Genomic DNA, 20,959 nt, shown 5'->3' with positions numbered 1-20,959 from the left:
TTTGGCATCTCCTCGTTCAATAGCTAAATTGAAGGTAGAAGAATTCAAACATCGTAATATGTACAATATAGTTTCTAATGGCAATCTTTTAGATCAACATGCCTAACCCTTCAAATCAAAGTTACTAAAGTTATGAATAAATATTCAAATCTAATTCCCATTTGATCCGAGATGGGCTCCAAGGGTCCGGATCTGGCTTCCACCCGTTTTATACTTTTATCCCCCCCAAACATTCAATAAACGAAACCGAGGGACCGGACGCAAATCCCCACCCACGGTTTCCACAAATAAGGCATCCTATTCCGGCCCCACCCCTGACCCCCTTGGGGAAGGGGTCATCCCTCCTCACGGGTTAAAAAAGGATTCCCAACCTAACTCTCCCTGTGCTCTTCACACGTGTAAATGCATGCCCGTCAAAAAAGAACCATCCCCACACGCGTCACTTCACCCCTCTTCACCTCCTCCTTTCCCTTGTTATATCACTCCACCCCCCAAACTGCCCCCCACTCTCTCTCTCTCTCTCTCGGAAGCTCCATACCCACAGAGCCACCACCAACAAGAATGGCGGACCGTCAGCCCGGCGCAGGCCCACGAGCCCAACGGCCCGCCTCCGGCCAAGTCCTCCTCCGCCGGCTCCAAGACCGCGCCCCCACCTCCACCCAGGTCGTCGGATTCTTGACGCTCGTCATCTCCGGGGGCATCCTTCTCCTCCTAACCGGGCTGACGCTCACTGGCACGGTCGCGGCCCTCGTCTTCTTCGGCCCAATTATCCTGCTCACCAGCCCGATATGGTTCCCGGTCGCCGCCGTCATCTTCATCTCGATCGCCGGGTTCCTGTCGTTCTGCGGCTTCGGCGTGGCGGCCGTGGCTGGCGCGACGTGGCTGTACCGCTATTTCAGCGGCCGCCACCCGGTGGGGAGCGACCGGGTCGACTCTGCGCGGAGCCGGATCGCCGACACGGCGAGCCACATGAAGGACTATGCCCGGGAGTATGGTGGCTATCTTCACAGCCGGATGAAGGATGCCGCGCCGGGAGCTTGAGCTCAGATCTTTTAATGGGGGTCAGCGGTTTTGTTGGAGTTCTTGCCGTTGAGTTACTACTGTTTTACTGCCGCTTGCGGACGTTCTGTTTGGTTTGCTTTCTTATGCGTGCCATGAGTTAGTGTTAAGAGGACTGATTTTAGTCATATGGGCTTTGGTGATGAAAGGTTTACTAGGGTTGGGGCTGGCGAATGGTGATGATATGGGCTTTGATGGTATGATTTTTAGACAATTTTATGTTTGCGTGAATGGTTTTAGGTATATTGCACCCAATCTATCTAGCGTGTGTGTGTGTATATATATATATATATATATATATATGAGATGAATTGGATCTACAATGAAGTATGATGCGGAGTCTCTGTAATTGGTTAATGATCTAAGATTTGGATCCAGCAGGTTTATGTTACCTATCTAGCGTATCTTCAACAAATCCAAAATTTTTTATTGAAAGAATTTGTCTAATTAAAACAAAATTTGATATTAAAATTATGGTAAAAAATAAAAATAAATTTTCCTTTTCGTTTCCAAGCAAATCTGATTTATTAATAAAGAACTACATATTATGAACATCAGTCCCAGCCAAACCAACCAATGAATTAGGTTACCACGATACGAATACCACAAAATTCAAATGGAACCAATGACAGAACCACATGATATAATTTCCAGTCGGAGGTGCACTTGGATAGCCGTTGGAGCTGTAATTTTCTTGTTATCTAACAAGAGGAAAAGGGATATAATTTTCCCATTTCGTTTTGTTAATGTAATTTCTTTCCTTTTTTTCTGTTATAAAAAAAAATAAAGGCTTTGAAGAGATAGAGCCTGTCCGTCACACATTATGCAAGCATTGTCTCATCTCAATAAATCTTTAACATTATTGGTTATAACGATCAAGCTTATCCAATTCATGGAAGACGAGTGCAACCCGTCTCATGCCAGCAAAGGGTATTTTTGTAATATTCAGTGGACCGTCTCAAAGTATGACTCAAAGGAGTAGTGGGAAGAAATTGTCTCAATTATTATTGATCAAGAGTATGAGGGTTCAGGCTGTATCTTTGGCACCGAAAAATGGTTCATCTTCTTTCATGACATGTTGAATTGTGCAATGGTTGCTTCAAGATCTATATAGATCAATGAAAGAAATATGTAATGCTTTAAGATCTATATAATTAACATGCAATCTAATAATTGATATCGAGAAAGAAGATCAATCATTCCTTCATGCCAAAGATACAGTCTAAACCGACTCACGGTGGCATTTCTTTTCTTTATTAATCATTTGTAACTTCGAGTTTAGGTTTGAGGTATAAATAGGATTCCAATTCCATCATATGCCACTTCTGGAAGTTCAAAATCCAACAAGGTTTGCCGGACTTGGAACCTTTTGGTTTTATTTTTGGTAGTGGGGTGGCCAGGCCTCAAAGTGAGTCCTGAATCCAACAAAAGTCATCAACTAACTTCAGAGTCTGGCATGACTGCACGAGGGTGCTTCATAACCAGCAAGGCTTTCTACAGATGAACTAGCCCTGCAGTTCTTGGCATAGATACAGATTGCCATTCCTTGATGCTGTTATATTTTCCTCGATTCTAGGCCTCTAGGTGATTGATGCTAATCCATGTACCACTATAATTTAATTTTATCTTTTCAGATTAGGATGTAGTAAAGAAACATAGGTAGTTGATCTCTTTCTTGCACAAAGCTTGCAAACTTAGATTTTGTTCAGTTCATGAGAAAAGGAGAAAAAGTATGGTTAACTGGAAAATTGAGAAACATCTCATGTTTGGTTAAAGTTTACAAATGAGAGGGATGAGAAAGTAGCTTTACAATGAAAATAAGATTCTAATAGTTTATGAAAAAGAAAAATTCATGTGGGACAGAAAAAATCTAATTTCCATAGATTAGGAATTGAAATTTTTTTTCCCAAAAACACTCTTAAGCGTTTAGTTAGAATGAGATATTTTTTTTTTTGTTAAGGGTATAACAGGTATCTTATACAACTTTTTCGAAATGCAGATGCCCAACTAAACATAAGCTACTTTGAAATGTGTCATTTTTTTGTGGTCAACCAAACATTCAAAAAGCACCTTTCCAGACATCATATATGTGTGCATCAGCTTTCAAAAAAAAAAAAAATTCTAGTTAGAAAAAATTCTTCCAAATGAGTCCTTAAAGTTTGAGAGGTCTTTTTGGTCCATTATGAGTTCCTTAGCCATGGATATTTTAGCAATGATATTAGGCTAGAAGACTATGCCCATTTGGATGAGAGATTGGTGGAGTCTATTGCAATAACTTAAATACAACATAAAAATTTTCCAGTTACTGGTTCATCTTGGCAATATTTATAGGCTTTGCTGCCACTTTAAATTTGCATGGGCAATTGATCTTGAGCTTCATTCTCTTGAACTTGCTGTTGCATTTATGTTGCCATTTTGGAACTATTTCTGACCCATATTTTACATTTTTATTCTAACTCATTCTAATATAGTTTTTTTAACAAAAAAGGTTTATGAAACAAAGTAATGAAAGTACAAAGATTAGCCTGGGCTAACCAAAATTTATATCTAAAGAAGAGGAGACGGTGTACCTTCATTATTTGAAGGCATCCTTGTACATGTATTCCTGCCACTGGAAATCTTTGTCAAAATGTGCTTCTCAGTTTCTTTTACTTGCATTTTGTTCATCAGAGAGAGAATGTTCCGTGATTTTCCTTCATCCCTTGTTCCGTAGCTCCTGAGATTTTAAAATACAAAAATCTTAATTCTTGTTAATTATATCTTCAATTTTTTTCTCATATTTGCAGGTGAGTTTCTCACATTGATGATTTTATGAACAAATCCATATCCAAGATCAAATCCGTCAAACTCCTCCACAAGCAAGTTATAAATTTACCTCAAAAAATTATGAACTCCTGAGTTTACCTTTTTACCTCAAAAAATTTATATCTGCTTTTAGATTCGCAGATCTATCAATGCATACGATGTCACTACTCTAAAGATTGTAATGACATAAGAGTGTTATATATAACAGACCATAATTTTATCGTCCAATTGACCGTAACTTATGAATTCAGTTAATATTATTTTCATGAACAACGAAAAATTTAAGTTCAGTTATTATATGATAATTTTGTTTTTGTCTAATAATAGCATGTTGTGTAGACCTCTGGCTTTACAAAAATGATGGTTTATATGCAAGTGATTTGTATATGCCTTAAACTTACAGCAAGTGTATGATCACACCTATATATTTTCTATGATAAAATATGCAAATAAAGCATAGCAATTACATGCACAGTGCTTTCAAGATAACTCATTGTTACTTCAATTTAATCCATATATATTATATATATGCATAATAATTTAACTATTTTTGAAATAGTTTTAAATTATATAAAGCTTTCAAAAAGAAAAAACTATCCTAACCCGAAATTGTTGGGGATTGTCTTCCAAGTTGGAAAACATGGAGCTGCGCATATTTAGAGTATTTGGGTCAAGGAAGATAGATTTGTGGTGGTTGGGTTTGGTTTGAGCTGAGATATTTATTTATTGATCTAGAAATTTCAACTAAAAAGTTTATTGTAATCCAGAATCATTGGGGATTATGTTCCAAGTTAAAAACATGAAGCTATGCAAATTTCTTGCGTTTGGGTCGCGGAGGTTCATCTATAATGACTTGACCAAATGGCTTTCAAGATGATTATTCGATATAAAAGTAATAGGGCTGGACTAAATGCAGACCAAACCGGGTGTCCTGGCATCAAATTCTGTAGTCTTAAAACTTTAAGGAAAACTTCCCCTAATTCCAAGCAGACGCATGGGATGACACAAAAGAGCAAAGATCTCATGCCATTTCGGTGCAACACCTTTGCTTGCTAGAAGAAACAAGGCTTCACCAAAACACCACCAATTCGAGCGTATCCGAGCTTTCTTCTATGGACACCTGCATCCAAACTCTCTTTCGGTGGCTTATCTCGAAGCAGGGCGAGGGGTGAACTGGTCAACGGTTTCTTCTTTACCCAGCCACGCCACGCCGCAGTCCATTCGTCAGCCACCACGCCTCTCTCCTTCTCCCTTGCGTGTCATGATATACAACATAAGTCTCCGGGAGGTGAATCTAAATTAACGAGACTTGAAACCTACTCTCCCTTCACTTCAACCCACGAACTCCCATTCTGAGCGATTCTCATAGGCCTCACAAGGCATGCAGAAGCTAGTAATTAACAGAAAAAATACCCTCAGAACAACCATTAAAGTATGTCCTAAAACATAACAAATCCTGTACTTCTTTTATTTACTCATGTACAAATTAAACAAAACTTCAACTAAAACCCAACTAATTCCGAACACAAAAAATATCATGATCATTAACAAACACAAAGAAGAGAGAGGGAGAGAGAGCGACAAAGCTGAGTTTGTAGGGAGAAGCGCTAGTTGCTCTTGGCCACTTTTTCCGAGTGAACGACGGCGTTATGGAAGGCGAAAGAAGGCAGTGGGCTTCGAAGAGGCGACCGGGGAACGGGGAGCTCCTTGAGCTGCCTCCCGGCGCTGTCATAGTATATGGCACCTGAAAAATCTAAAGGCTGGCACTTCTCCCCCATCAGTATCGTTCTCTGCCACAGTCGCTCCTCCTCTTCCATCTCTTCCTCTTCTTCAGATGAGTTGCTCCTCCTGTCGTCATCCCCTCTCCCCTTGTCGCCTTTCTTCTTGGCGTCGAGGAAGGGGATGAAGCTGGCCCCCCGCGCGAGGAAGGGAGCAGCCTTACTCTTGCTGAGAGACAGCTTGGAGAAGGTCCGGTGGCTCCGGACCCTCCTGGTCGCACGCGACATGTGCTTGGTGCAGGTGTTCACGAGCACCGATACCGTGTCGAAGAGATCGCCGATGGCCATGTCGATCACAGCCTTCTCCTATACTGGTGCTGTGATGGTAGAGAGTTAGGCATGAAACTTTCTTTTGGGAGGTGGTGTTCGGATGCCTCCAAGAAAGTTATACATTTATGGTGGGAAAGGTGGGAGGGTCACGAGACTTTTGACCCGGTTTGGAGGTGAGGTGAGGCTTGGTTTCTTCATGCGATCCTTCGTGGCCTTTCATTTATCGACCTGATTTCTTTAGTCGCCCAGTGGGAACGTTCAAAGGTCGTTGGTCTGCTTGCTTGAAATAATTTGGATTTGGAACACCGAGCAAACAGTTTGAACTTGGAAGATGGGTGACCCACACAAAGGAACGGATGGTAAAGAACTTGGAAGGTCGAGAAGTCTCGGATTTTAGTGGAGTTGTGCTTGTGAGTGTGTTAACTAGTAGTTTGGCTGTTAAAGGTTGCGATGCATGTAAGGTCTGATAACATCCTGGCAATGGCCCAATTGAGATGACTTTTCGAACCTTTATGCTGTGTAAGGATTCCTTATCTATAACAACTTTCAATTTCTGGAATATTTAATAGAATCGAAACTCATGACATCCTCTGAATATAAATAACAAGTACCAACTACTCGAGCTAAGTCGGAAAAAAAAAAAATATTTCTGGATCACATTGTTTGGTGGGATTTGTGCTCATATTTTTTTGAAAATGACTCTAATGCTTATGTAAGTTAAATGATTTATTAATATGAACAATAAATAAAGAAAGGAGCTGGAGAAAGTCTGTATCTTTGTGTTGAAAGAAACATAATGCATATCAAAAGAAATCAATAAATTTTCTTGGTCTATAGATGTGCTATCTGATAGCTTTTACTCTTCTGTAGAACAATTAATTTTGTCGCTGTTTACTGTTTGTTTATAGTCAATTAGAAGGGGGTGGAGAAGAGGGAGAAAAAAGGCCGGGGAGCCCAGGCCAAAAACCCCAATATCTCAAACCTTCTCTCTTTAAGCAAGATCACGAGAGAGAAAAAAAATATGAAGTGGAACAAGAAGTAACTGTCTACGCATATAGTTCCAGCATGGTGCAAGAAGAAACGGTGTTCAATTGTAATTAGAAAAATGAGGACATTCTCTTTTAGATCAAAGAAGATGGTTTTAATTATGAGAGTATTAGAGTGGTGATAAATTTTTTTTAAAAAAAGCAACAATAACTATGAATTCATATGAAGTCTGTCCTATCAATAAAGTTTCAACAAATTCAAATGCATTAGGTTCGGCGCAACCCACTGGAGAAACAAATTCAATAAAAATTTCTAACCTTTCTAACACGTCTGAGCAGTCTACTACCAAGAAAAAAAACCAGTCATTCTTACTGCGGTGTCAAAAATGGCCGGCCACCCCTTCTTTGGCTTCTCTCCTCTTGTCGTACTGTGGCGAAGTCTTCTTCGAATTTGGTCAATTTGCACTGACTTGTCTCAAAAGGTATGGACCATCCATTTTGCCAAAAAAATAATAATGATGAAGGGGAAGCCAATGGTTTGATTCAGTCCGCAAGGCAGACCACGGAGTCATGAAATCGAAGTGTAGCCACAGGCAAAAAACTCGTATCTATCACAAGATTATTCTTTTGCCCTGGAAGAACATGCCTGAGGTAGCGGAAAGTTGCATATGATTTGAAAAACAAACTGTATGAATTGAGTTCTACGGTAAGATGGAATTCACAATGGAAATTATTCGGCAGGAAGAAGAATTTGCTTTTCCTTGAAACGTGTTGAATTTAAGCAGGCTTGATTGTGTGAGGCTGGAATTTGACGTCGTAGAAGATGAGGCCAAACCTTTTCCCACATTCCATTTGATTGATTTGACTCTAGGACATTGAGATCTATTAATTTCATGGGTCCTAGGAAGGGAGCTTGTATCTTGTTGGAGATAAATATTAATGAAATTAAAAAATCAAAAAAAATTGTGATAAAATAATCGAAATAAAATCAGAAAGAAACAATTTATAAGGAAAAAATTTAACTTCATAAACCTCCCAAGACAAAGATGTATGTAAGCGAAAAAATCACTCTGCAGTGATGGGTCATTTGCTTGTCCAAGAGATCATGTATGCATTTGATTGTACTGGAATTCATAAGTAGTTTCAAACTTCCCTCATTGATTCTATTTCACGATTCCTATTCTGACCCACAAAAATAGGAAAGCTTTCTTTCTTTCCTTTTTTTTTGGTTGTACTGGAAAAGGAGTTGAATGATGGTCCGATTCCTTCTGTAGTAATTACCCTCTGCTGCTTATAATTTTGAAGATTGCATACAATTGGCCAAATTTAACATATTCTTTTGTATTAATTTTTTATGCTTAAGACCCGAGAATCGAGAGCTAAGCATAACATTAGATTGGACCTAAAGTTAATTTAGGATAAATTTAGGCTCCTTTTGCCGAATAAAACTTCAGAAAACTAGTTCAAATAACTCGTATCGATCCACCATCTCCAAATATAAGAATTGCTCAAGTATAAATTAGTTTGTATTTTGAGATTATAATGTTTCCTTTTTATCCTCTCTCTCTCTCTCTCTCTCTCTCTCATATTATTCTACCATTGATTCCATTTAATTAAGTTGCAGCCTAATTACTTGCCAAATTCATCAAAACCCGTGGCCATTTTGAAGGAAAAGCCTTCTTTTTTTTAGCTAAAATGGGAAGAAATGCCTTCTCACTGGCCATCAAAGTAGCAACAATCCACATTCTGATCAAAGACAGTAGAAAGAAAACGCAGTGGAACATATCCAATTATGATTCTCTATATTTAAACTCGATCACAATTACAAAGAGGAGTGGAGGAGAAAAATGTAAAGATAAAGGGTTCATCAATCATGACCATTGCCTAACAACGATCATGAGATCAAAATTTTGTACCATTCCAATCCAATAATCTTATTTATGCCCTCATTTATTGTTCATGCTGTTGCCCCAGGTGAAACATCCAGTACCAATAATAAGCTCAAGCCCAAAATACCCCCTTGCTCTCCTTTCTCCGGCGACACGAGAACGCACTCCCTCCTCTAGCCTGTCCCTCCTCCACCGCCAACTCGTCGTCCACCGCCGCCGCCTCCCACCCGTCCTCAATCGTCAGTCACGGCGCTGCACTTTCCCTGGCACTGCCTCCCCGGCCCCATCGCTCCTCACCTCCAGCCCCTTCTTCACCCCCCCCCCCCCCCCCCCGGGGGCGTCTATCACCGCTCCCTCCTCCACGTCCACCTTGGACATCCTCCCCGTGCTCCCCTGCACCACCAGCAGGAACCCCCGCCCCCCGTGGACCACCCTTCCCAATGCCCCCTTCACCGATGGCCGATCGTCATCGCCGACGGTTTCTGACGGCGCATATATCGGCGATTTGGAGAAAACGGACGGGTTCCCCTCTAGATCTACCTTCCAGATCAGGTTCCTGGTGGCGCTGGTGGCGGAATCCACGAACACGCCGCAGGGAATGGCAGCGGGGTGGGGGAGCGGGACGGAGAAGAGCCGGCGGTGGGGGCAGGAAGATCGGAGGCCGTAGGCAGCGAGGCGGCGGGACGGGAGAGGGCAGCGAGGCGGCGTGACGGGAGAGGGCAACGAGGAGGTGGCTCCGGGCGTTGTCACACGGCGAGGCGGGGCCTAGGTGTGGAAACGGGCCGGGACGGAGTCGGGTGTCTATGTAGCCTGGGCCCTGCCTGGAAAAAAATTGGGCTTCGGGCCGGTCGACATCCCCAATATTGTTAAAGTCCAGTACAAGCCTGACTCGAGCTTAAATTGTCTGTCTGGGCCGTCGTTGCTAGATCCGAGCTTGTCCTCTAATGCAAAACGAGAGAAGGGAAGAGAGAGCACGCAGAAGGAGAGAAAGAGAGGAGAGATGCATCGAGATTCGAGAGAGAGATTGGGACGGGGATCGAGCGGAGAGAGATTGGGAGGGAGAGGAGATTAACAGAGAGAGAGAGAGAGATTCGGATGGAAAGATAGCCGAGAGAGAGAGAGAGAGATCGGGAGGGAGAAGGAGATTAAGAGAGAGAGAGAGAGAGAGAGCCGGCTCAAGCCCATTTCTGATCCTACCCACGAGGAAGAAGAGGAGGAAGAAGAGGGCGAGGGGTCTCCTCACGGACGAAAGGCCAGAGGGAGAAGGCATGGTTTGGGTATAAGAGTAAAACGCTTTGGTTAGATTTTTGGAGGATCAAGTCGTCAGAATAAATTGCGTTTTGGGGGATGATTTTGGGATCGGCCCATTGGGCCTTAGCATTTAGCTTTTCCTTTGATTTGAACGGCTGATATGGTATGCTGTATCCTCAAGACCACCAAATCGTAAATTTACTTGCACATCTTCCTCCAAGACATCTTTATCCGATTGTAGGAGGCAATTTTGTTCTTAATGGATTATTGTTTTACTCGTCTGCATGAATGCTACACATGGTAACAACTACAATGATTAATAGACCCTCATTCATGTAACAAAAAATAGACCCTCGTTTGCACGGAGAATATCTAAAACACGTATCGCCTTAGTGTATAAGGGTATAAATAAAGATATGTAATGCTAGAAGATCACACAATTAAGTTACATGGCTAATGTGTTCTTAATTTCTCCATTAACTAATAACATGTACAGTGAATATGTTGTAAATTAATTGAGCAGTGAGATTGTTACAGTTGATTCGGGTACATCTTCTCTAGTTAAAAAGACAAAAACGAACGAGAACCTTGAGATAGAGAACCATGCTTAAACTGAAAATGTTCACAAAATAGACAACCAAAAGCATTATTTCGAATTGATTGAATAATTGAGCTTAGGTTAAGCAAAATTGAATAAGATTCAATTTGGGCTACATCAGGGATTAACCTAATTGGATTGGGTTCGATCCGAGTTGATTAGGCTCGACCCAATTAATCGGACTTGACCCAATTGGATTGGGCTTGACCCGAGCCTATTAAAAGTTCTTATTTGATAGGGATTCTAAGTTCAAAAATTCAGAAATTGATAAGAAGAAGAACCCCTAAATTTTAGAACCATAACTTTCTTTCTTGAAGAAGAAAGACGCCTCATTCTTATCCCTAAAATTAGTGGTGCATATCCTCTTTATTTTTGACCAATTTGTGGTGTGAGGAAAGAGGAGGCGTGGGGCTATTTTTCAGAAAAATATGACGCCTCAAATCTTCCTAAAAAGAAAGAAATCAAATCCCTAATTTGTAGGGACTGCATGGTGCATCAAGTAGGGTGGCATGCAGCTGAAGTTTAGGGTGCATTAACCTCCTGATTTTTAGGGATTCATAGTGCAAAATTAAAAGAAAATTTGTTCACTTCTTAGCTGCTAGTTCATCAGAATTTTTTGGAAATTTTATCAGCCAAATTCGTTGGCTAAAATAGGTGTGAGGCGTGGGGGGTCTTTTGGCTATAAAAAGACCCCCACGTATAGGGTTTGAAAGATATGGTCTTTAGAAAAGGTTCTAAATTCTGAAAAAATTCTGAGAGCCAGCTGCCCTCTCTCCTCCTCTTCTTCTTCATCTCCATCCTTCATCTTCTCGAAGAAGAATCAAAAGTTGAGTGCTTCGAAGTTGAAAAGTTTAGTCACTGCAGCACTTCTGCGCGAGCTAGAATTCCTGCAGTTGTGGATCATCCTAGAGCTTCGCGTGGACTATCCGTAGAGGCCGGACACGTGTGCGGCTACAGAAAGTGATCAAGGCATTATCAAAGTCCTCAAAGCAAAAAGGTATGAGATCTGATCTCATTAGAATTTAGGATTAGAAATCAACTAGGTTGCTGAAATTCTGCATGACTACATGTTAGACATAGAATCATGCATACTTGTTTAGGATAAATGTTTAAAATCCTGGATCTATTTTTGTTGTAGAGATATGATCTCTAGCATGCATAGGAATTAAAATAGTTTAATTCATACTTCCGCTGTAAAATTTTTAAAAATATATGCATGTGACTACCAGGGTTTCCAACAGTTGGTGTTTCCCACAACATTATAATGTTGCTATACGACATAATTATTTTCATTTTAGGTGGAGGCTTCGCACAATAGTTTAAATTGCTACTAGATTGAAAATAAATAGCTTGCTAAAGTGAAAAAAGAAAATCGATCAATTATCTCGCATTAGGCTATCCAACAAATAATTATCAAGGCTTGATCATCATATAGAAGCAAAAAACCTTTCAGTACATTAACCAAATTGGTCTTAAGCTTTTCTGCACCATAAAAGATTTGTGACAATGATTTTTTTAGTTGGCTCATCAAAAAGTTATCCTAAGAGCTAAGTCTACATTTTTATATTGGTTACAACATGGACAATATAAGGTTATTTTGCTAACTAGCCAACATGGGTGAATGGCCTTATCCAGCCAATAGGTCAAAGAGATGGATAACTAGATTATAGTTGTTGATTGAGAGAGAGAGAGAGAGAGAGAGAGAGAGAGAGAGTAAAATAATTTAAACCACTCGGCCAATTCAACTCTTATTTTCTTTACAGCTTTTATCTTTGGATGATATTTTTTTACCTTCTTTATTATTATTTTCTCACTACTTACACTTTAGTTTTAGTGGCGGATAGCCAGCACCAACCAAGCCGCAAATTACTTTATTCGCCTGATGATTGGTTAAAAAACGACTTCAAATGGTGAAAATTATCTAGAGGTTCTTGATCATTCAATACCCAAGCATAGCCTAATTCGTTGAAGTCTATGACTAACTATGATCATCCAATTTTATCCTAAATAATGGGGATCAAATATATGAATCCTCATTCATCAAAAAAAAAAAAGAAAAAATCTTTGGAAAGTCTATTGGTCCACATTTCTTAAGCCTACCTTTGCCTGCACTAATTCATGTATATCATGCCAACTCCCACTAGTTACAAAATTTTTTTCGTGTCACATGATACAAAAAATTCTCATGTGCACGAAAAAGGAACCCTCAACATAAATCTCTGCCACATATTTCTATCTAGGGCTGCTTATGATGCTTGAAATTTGAATTGAAGCAGCAATATCCCAAACGTCACCGAGTCTGATAAACACGCGAAATAGGCTGCAAATGTTCTCCCTATTTTAAAAGAGACGGAAGGAGAACGCACAGCACAAGTCTGCATCGGTAAACCCTAGAGTAAAAAATCCACACTCTCGAGCACAGCATTACCAGCATGAAATATCTAATCTTCACCGTTCACTCCATATCAAACCAGCGCGATCATTTGGGCGGCTGCGGAGGCTGGATGAAGTCAAAAGAACCGAGCGACCTAGCGGCGCCTCTCAACTCTCAAGCGATACGTGTCGCCGCCGCCCTTTTTAGTAACTTCTAGATCATGCCTCCCGGAAGAGTCCCAATCGGAGACGTCACCTTCTCAAGGACCTACACGTCAATCTCGGCAGCATCCGTACCTTGTTTGGCTCTTATGATCACTTCTTTCTTCACCAGACCCAACTAGACCTAATGCCGCACCCTCTCATTGAACCCAAAGTGGGCCCTTCGTGCCCGAGAGGGAATCGCGGTCCTTTTGGTGCCTTTAGTTTTTCCTGATTCTGCATTGATTGTGGGTGACGTGGCTAAAACTCCGCTTCAATCTGGCTGAAAAAATCTTCTGACACGATCCACGTTGGCAACGAATCGAGCTCGGAACTTTCCAGACCCGATCCCTGTTCTAGATTCCTCTCCCGAGATTTTTTTCCCTCCAGCCGCTTCTCCTAAACTCCATGCTCTTCCTATCTCACGCTGCCTGTATATAAACGCAAGATATGTAATTGCTTCAGGTGACGGCATCAGATATCTTAATCGGTTTCCTTCCAGGCGACGGCTTCGCCGGAGAATGGGAACAGAGCATCGCGGCGACCGACCGGGATCTTATTACGCCGTGCTGGGCGTCCGCCCGGACGCTTCCGCCGGTGAGATTCGTAGCGCTTATCGGAAACTCGCGATGGTTAGTGTCTCTCCTCCCTCTAATCTTGGTTTGGCAATTGCGCTTTCTATACGAGGAAGGGATTAATAGGTAATCGTAAATTATTGGCTGATTAATTGGTGGGTTGGCGTCTAATTATAATAGAAATGGCATCCGGATAGAAGAGTGGCGAGGGAGCCATGGCTGGTGGAGGAGGCCAACAAGAGATTCCAGCAGCTCCAAGAGGCCTACCAAGGTAATAAACTATACATGAAATTGATGGTTATTTCCTCATTATCGTCGAAAAGTCCGAAATTTCCCTTGGATTGTAATGATTAAATTTGATATTTTTGGTGCGGTGGCAGTATTGGCTGATGAAAAGAGGAGAACGTTGTACGATGCAGGCCTTTACGATCCGGTACAAGACGACGAAGGGGAAGTCGAGGTACAGATTGTAATTATGTTTTCTTGAGCCTAAATCCTTATTAATTTATAAAATTATAAGGTATTATCTAATTAGACGATAGAAAAAGAAGGGACCTCCTCTGTTTTGTGTTCACATTTCCCGTGTTCTCTTTTTGGAGAGCATCGGAGAGAATCAAATGGAGAAGAGGAGATTTGGCTATAAAATTTCATCAGGATCTCCTGTCTACTGACGCTGTTTTCTTTATTTTAATTTCTTTTGAAGGGATTTCATGACTTCGTTCAAGAAATGCTGACGCTCATGGCCGACGTGAGGAGAGAGGTAATTTTATTTATTTTCTACTTCGTATACTATATATTTTTTTTATGCACAATAAGTTTTTTCTGTTACGCTGGAGAAGCTCTTGACGATGGCCGGGTTACTTATGACCTCACGATCATTATCAGATGGCAAATATAATTAGAAAAGAATTCTTTTACATTTAGTTTTTTTTTTTGTTCGTTTACGTTCGCTTTACTGCTGTCAAAAATATAGAAAACTGGTTACCGACTAATCCGTCCCTTTTTATAAAATAGGGTTTTTTTTAATGAATATGTTTTAAAAAATTAAATTTGTGTGAATATATTTTTAAAATTTATACTTATTTTTTGCCCTCATAAAATATTATTTTTATACAAATATCTCTAATATAGTAATTTTTTAACACCGTTAATGAAAATCATATATATTTTAATTAAAAATAAAATAAAATTTTGAAATAACTTTTTTTTATTTCTATTATAAATATTTTTAGTCATACATCTATAGTATTTTAGTTATTTTAATTTGAAACTGTTAAATTTTTTAATGGTGTTAGATGATATAAAAAAAACAAAATAATAAAATAAGTACTTTATGTAAATATTAATTTTAAAAAAATATTTATAAAAAATTAATATTTAAGAGGATATTTATAAAAAAACTTAAAAAAATATAAAGAACCAAGATCGAACGGCGAAGATATCCGGACTCGCTCAACCGTCATGATTGAGCAGTTGCGGTCATATGCACACGTATGGCCTGCCAAAAACACATGTACCTATCGATTTTCAATCAGAAGTGGTCCAATGTATTTGGGGACCTAAGGCCGTTTTATTTTTGAGGCTTTTCTTCCAGTGAATCGGCCTAATATAAACTTATATAAGAGTTTTTTTTTTTCATTTTATCTTTAAGATCTTTTTTGCCGTGAGTCTTCTTTGGACCAAAGTCTTAAGCGTCTGAGATGTCGCTTTTTTCAGAATTTGTTCTTTTATCAATTTTTTTTACAATTTATTGCTTTCCGTCCGTTGGCGCTTAACGTGTCGCCGATGCTGCTGGACTCGTGATCACAGGAAAAACAATACAGTTTGGAGGAGCTACAGCGAATGTTGGCCGAGATGGCACAGGATTTTGCCACGCCGCCAACGCCGCCAGCGCCGCCTTATTGGTTCGGCGGTGGAGGAGCCTCCAGAAGTTCAAAGAGGTTCCACGACGACACGGATCCGACGGCCACGAGGAAACGTCGCGTGCACGTCTCAAGCGTGGAGGTGTTCGGGAGCACCGGTTACTGGTGATAGCTCACCCTTTGTGTTGATCCACCTCAAGTGCCAATAAAATCGGCGCATCGTAGGCAGTAGATAGCAGGGTTTTTGAGACTTCAATCTAAACGAACAGTCGGGTTTCTACAGATGGACAGAGTTCGAGTTCAGACTTGTTTAGCCTTTGTTTGATGACTTGTTGGGTTGTTTGGATTGCCTCAATGTTTGTATGGTTCGTTGATTGGTGGTCAGGGTGTGTCATGCCACCTCACCACTTCTTGAACAGTGATCTTCTTCCACAGATCCACATCGATTGCAAGTGTTCAATGGCTAGGTCTGACATGGGCCCGAGTGCTCTCCCATCTTAAGCATTTGACATTGTTGGTTCTGAGCTTGCTCTATTGTTGAAGAATCCTAGCATGGGAAACTACAAGCACGTTCCCAGCGACAAGGCTCTTTTATAATGTGTGGGAGAGTGAGGTGTGACGCAACTTATCTTTGAATCTGTGTTTTGCTTGTATTACCTTAACTACAAATTGTCGCATAATCAAGAGAACGTAGAACATTTGGTTCAAAGATTTTGTGGTGCCTTGCATGCTACTGCCATGTTTGGATGTTGAAATCTGTTGTTCTGATAACAAAGAGCGATAAGTCTCAGTTTCCAAGAGCTCTGATTTTTAAAGAGCTAATGCAAAGGCTTTGGCAATAACTTGCTTATCTCCTCCATGCGGGTCCCTCAAAGACACGAACTTCCTTTTCCAAGATAACTGCGTTATCTCTCGGACGCTTTTGGTTCTATTACTTCTTTGAACCGAAACTCTTGCCAGTTTAATTATATTGCAAGCATTAGATCTTTCTGCATTGAGGCAGTATCATCTCTTGATATTCAACCGTTGGGAGGAAACACAATTCAAATATTCTATCCTCTCATTTTCTGTGCCCAGTTTTCTGATACGCTTGACATCCTATTGATACGCCACTGTAGCTGCTGATGTGGAGTGCCGGGCTGCATAGGAGGCGACTCAGTCTGTTGCACTATTCGCCTCAGATACATATGAACTATCTGGAAGGAGGTGAACTCCCGCACCAATTTACGTGTGTCTCGGATCAGCGGATGGCCATCCCCGTACTTATCTACTCTTCGGATACAATCAATGACCGTAGAAGAGTCACCCTCAAGGAATATGCTATCAGCCCCCAGCACACGTCTCGCACATAAAATGCCCTTCCAAGTTGCCCGAAGCTCCGCTGCCACTGCGGTCATGCCGGGTGTGCTGTGTCCACCCATTGCAATAAATCTGCTGTCATGGTTTCTAATCACAAAACCCACGCCTCCAAAAGCACCATCCACCGCCATGCCTCCATCGAAATTCACCTTAAAATAATCAGAGGGTGGGAGTACCCAAGAAAAATAAATAAACCTGGACGCTGAGACAGCAGTACAGGTATTCCAGATGTCCCTGACCTTCACCACCCGTGGGGACGACCTCCTGCCCTCAAACAGGCAGTCGTTCCTCTCTAACCATATATGATAGGCCGCGTAAGCCGCCTTGATCCCTATCTCAGCAATGCTGGGCCTCCGGAGGGAGTCGCTCAAATACTTGAGCATATCCTCCACCGACTCCCACAGCGAAAGTGGTGGAATAGGTAAGCATCTCGATATCTGCACGATTGTAGGACACCGAAGAAGTACATGGCTGATAGTTTCCTCAGCATCCGAGCATACCTCACATAGTGAAGTCATCTACATCCCTTGCCTGAAAAGCACACTTTTGGTCGAAAGGTAGCCCCAAACCACCTTCCAAAGGTAAAGCGCCACCTGAGGATAAACCCTCATCCTCCAGATCTATCCACCATCAATCTGCCTGTCTGGCTTCCTACTAGTCCATGCCCGGAGATCTCTGGCATGCACCCTCGACCGGCCGACGGCACCCATACCAGTCTGCCTGGTACCGTTTGTGAAGGAATCGGCAGGGCCAAGATCCTCTCTGCCAACTACTCCCCAAAAGCCTCTCGGAGCAGCCCCTCATCCCATCTGCCCTCATCTGGAACCATCAAATCGCATACCCTGTGTCCCATCTCCTCGGCTATCAAATTATGTGCCTCTTTCCATATACCAACTCTTATATATCTTTTACTCCGACCCCACCTCTTATCAGACTTTCCCTGCAGCCAACGTCTCTTTGACCCACATATCTTATGGGATGCTGTTCTTCTTTTTCATGGGCCGATTTTCGACCAGAAGGCGGCCCAACCATAACAACATGTACTATATTAAGCATTCACTATGCTGTTCATATATGCATATATATGTTATAAACCCAATACAATCTTACCTATCGCTTATTGATTACCACTCACGTTCCCTTCATTTAGTAACTAATGCTACGGTTGTACAGTTCTGCATTTTAACTTTGAGTAGAGCTGGTGGTTTTGACTTGTTATATAATCCCCCCCCAAAAAAACGGAAGAGAAAAGAAAACAGTTGCTTCCCAGCACCACTCTCCTTCCCATTGACTCCAACTGGCCTTTAAGCATTTCCAGGGACTTGGTACGGCGGCTGGGATAGGGATGGAGAGGTTGGATTGGATAGAGATCTGGAGCTTGTTTGTCCATACTATGTCGCCGCGCTCGGTGAAGAATCTCTACTGTGCGATGCAAACTCTCTCAATATCCGTCGGTGAGGCATCTCTTAGAGTTCGTGTTTAATTTTTTCAAGATATTTTTGCTTCTTATCTTCATAATTCCCACACTCCAGTCCAATAAAAAGGCGAAATAATAGCTACATGGATCGGCGAGGAAGAATATATTGGATACAATGCTGAGAAATGCTGATCATCTATCTCTCAGACAATATGAGCTTTCTATCCTGCTCTGCGGTCATTGCTGTGATGAAGAAAGTGGTATGAGGATTAAGCTGAAGGTTGATTTTTTGTCGCTAAGTACTTCAAAATGACATGCTCAGATTAATGATCCCTTGCGTTCAGCCCTCCCTTTCAAGCTCTAACTTCAAGGTAGAAGGTGCAGAACATAAAAAGCAGCTGCTGTTTGAGTGGTCTCCCTCGCTTTGTCAAGTATTTTCCTAGCATCCTTCCTATATTTGTAAAAATGATCTCTTTCTAACTTTTCTCTGGTGCAACATCATAGCAGCAAGATTGATGTGATTAAGGGGAACAGGTACCACACCCTTTTCTAGGAGAAAAAAAGGAGAGATCTACTTGAAAAGTCTGTGGTGTATTGAAAAGCTCAGGCCAAGTGGCTGTTTTTTTTTTTTTGCTGAGACCAAGTGGCTGTTTAAATAGGAAGCCATATGTAATAGTTGGGCGATAGTCTCGACGAATAGTTAATTGGAAAAACAGTTGCTTAATTTCAAAAAAAAACAGTTGCTTAATTTCAAAAATAGTTGGGCGATAGTCTCGACGAATAGTTAATTGGAACGGTATGAACCATCCGTTATAGCAAAAAAAAAAAAAAAAACAAAAAATTAAAAAAAAAAGTATGGTTAAACCTTTTTTTCTCCCTCAAAAGATTCTGAACATAAAATTCACGTTCCCATCACTCATATTTGCCCTGGAACTCACCCAAGCCTCTCACTCGATCCAACAATGCCCATGCCGGTTCAACTTGATCGCTTCCCTCACGTTTAGTCTCCTATGAGGCATTCCTTCGACAAAACGCAATTTTGGATATAAATTCAGCCCACCCGTTCACTTCCTGGGCCAACCCAATGTTCACCCGGGTTACACACAGATGACCTAGCTAGCAGCACCATTACACTGTGGATAGAGAGAGAGAGATCATGACTTTTAAACAACTCCATGCATTAAAGAAACAAAAGCACAAAAGTAATCCACATTTAGATAGGGATGGCGCTGGAGACGGAGGGGTAGACGACCGTAGCGGGGTGGGCCATGATGCGGCGGCCCTTCATGTGGCGGAAGAGGTAGACAAGCGCCCCCACGGGCCACTCCACCACCGCCGCCGCGGCGAACGCCACGAATCCCAGCGTGGGCCCCACCACCTTGCACCGGCACGGGTTGCTCGTCGTCCCGCACTGCACGCACACCGGCACGAACGCACCCACCATTCCGACCACCACCTCTCGGCTCGACTCCACCGAACAAAAACCAAAGGGACCGGACAATAATGGAACTCCAAGATCTCTCGAACGGCTTGGGAGATCCACGAAACACGGGTTCCGGGTTCTTATAGGTGGAACACGGCGGAAACGTGGCGAGACTTGGTGGCACGTGGATGGCTACGTGTCCTTGCAAGAGGGAGCCGCTCCCTGGTGCTTGCCACGGCAAATGTTTCCCAGCCACGTGTCAGCTTGCACGGCAGAACCGCCGACAAAGAAGGATGCTTCTAGCCTGCATCCCCCTGAAAAGGAGAACAGCAATCATAGCCGTTGATCTGCTTGCTCGTCTTTTGGAGGTGGACGTCAGCTATTCATCCGTCATCTGATATATGTAAAGGAGAATGAAACTATTCGAGTCCTGACAAGTAATCCACATTTATTTTATGATTGTGACCTACAATTTAAAAATAAAAGAAAAAAAACTTTGTTAGGCATTGGAAAAGATACTTTGGAGTTAAATTTGGCATGGGAAAATGGATTATTCAAAGTGGGGACTTCTGGTAATTGGTATGTGTAAATAATGACTTGAAAAATAACAGAATCATGTGCCGCGTTTTATGAACAGATGGACTAACATCACTATGGAAATGGTTGGTGAATCGAAACATGAGATAGATTTAGGAGACAGTCAATGTGTCATAATTTTTCCTGAGAAGAGGAAGAGCCTATGTTACTAAAAAAATGGAGGAGTTCAGAGTTAATCTCCTATTGAGATATGTTACTGGCTATAGGGGATCACAGATCATTCAATGATGGAAGATATTGGGATGTTCAGAAGGGAACAGTCTTGTTTAGTTTTTGCAATTGATTGGCTTCCTTGTTCAGAAAGACTTCTATTCCTTTACATCCAAATGCTCCAAGATACTGCAATAACCAAATAATCCCAAGACTTTGTGGTATTTTTTAGATTGAGGCATTGATCTCCAATGAGTCCATCCAATGAGCACCTCCTATTAAATTCGCCCGTTTCTCAGTTGAAACTCTTGGGGAAGCCATCTTACATGCTCAATATGGCTTTTTGTCCATGAGTATAAAAACGAG

General features: G+C 41.6%; 3 protein-coding genes and 1 pseudogene across 4 annotated transcripts; 2 read left to right on the top strand and 2 right to left on the bottom strand.

Annotated features, from left to right (window-relative positions):
- The first annotated feature begins 379 nt into the window (after nt 1-379).
- On the top strand, nt 380-1,450 carry LOC103722275 (oleosin pseudogene; annotated as a pseudogene). Its single transcript, XR_016396130.1, has one exon. The product of XR_016396130.1 is annotated as an oleosin pseudogene (transcript).
- A 3,880-nt stretch (nt 1,451-5,330) lies between these two features.
- Nucleotides 5,331-6,074, bottom strand: LOC120110513 (uncharacterized). Its single transcript, XM_039125650.3, has one exon. The coding sequence runs from the start codon at nt 5,928-5,930 to the stop codon at nt 5,472-5,474; it is 459 nt and encodes a 152-aa protein (XP_038981578.3). The 5' UTR covers nt 5,931-6,074; the 3' UTR covers nt 5,331-5,471.
- A 7,460-nt stretch (nt 6,075-13,534) lies between these two features.
- LOC103722277 (uncharacterized) lies at nt 13,535-16,087 on the top strand. The gene is made up of 5 exons (XM_008812762.6): nt 13,535-13,842; nt 13,966-14,056; nt 14,166-14,245; nt 14,489-14,545; nt 15,595-16,087. Exons 1-5 carry the CDS (start codon nt 13,732-13,734, stop codon nt 15,814-15,816), a joined length of 561 nt encoding a protein of 186 aa, XP_008810984.4. The 5' UTR covers nt 13,535-13,731; the 3' UTR covers nt 15,817-16,087.
- Nucleotides 16,088-19,445: 3,358 nt separating this feature from the next.
- LOC103722278 (cold-regulated protein) lies at nt 19,446-19,952 on the bottom strand. Its single transcript, XM_088704042.1, has one exon. It carries the CDS (start codon nt 19,865-19,867, stop codon nt 19,637-19,639), a length of 231 nt encoding a protein of 76 aa, XP_088560168.1. The 5' UTR covers nt 19,868-19,952; the 3' UTR covers nt 19,446-19,636.
- Nucleotides 19,953-20,959: the final 1,007 nt, after the last annotated feature.

The sequence above is a fragment of the Phoenix dactylifera genome, chromosome 1 (genome assembly GCF_051530095.1).
Source record: "Phoenix dactylifera cultivar Ajwa chromosome 1, Ajwa_hap1_PhDact_Kaust_v1.1, whole genome shotgun sequence".
In the NCBI taxonomy this organism is placed as follows: domain Eukaryota; kingdom Viridiplantae; phylum Streptophyta; class Magnoliopsida; order Arecales; family Arecaceae; genus Phoenix; species Phoenix dactylifera.
This window is presented reverse-complemented; position numbering and strand designations above follow the sequence as displayed.

Bases quoted from the DNA above. Each gene is read 5' to 3' on its own strand.
- LOC120110513 (XM_039125650.3), bottom strand. From the start codon at position 5,930: ATGGCCATCGGCGATCTCTTCGACACGGTATCGGTGCTCGTGAACACC.
- LOC103722277 (XM_008812762.6), top strand. From the start codon at position 13,732: ATGGGAACAGAGCATCGCGGCGACCGACCGGGATCTTATTACGCCGTG. The intron at 14,057-14,165 runs GTAATAAACTAT...GTGCGGTGGCAG, and splicing joins GCTCCAAGAGGCCTACCAAG to TATTGGCTGATGAAAAGAGG. The intron at 14,546-15,594 runs GTAATTTTATTT...TCGTGATCACAG, and splicing joins TGGCCGACGTGAGGAGAGAG to GAAAAACAATACAGTTTGGA.
- LOC103722278 (XM_088704042.1), bottom strand. From the start codon at position 19,867: ATGGTGGGTGCGTTCGTGCCGGTGTGCGTGCAGTGCGGGACGACGAGC.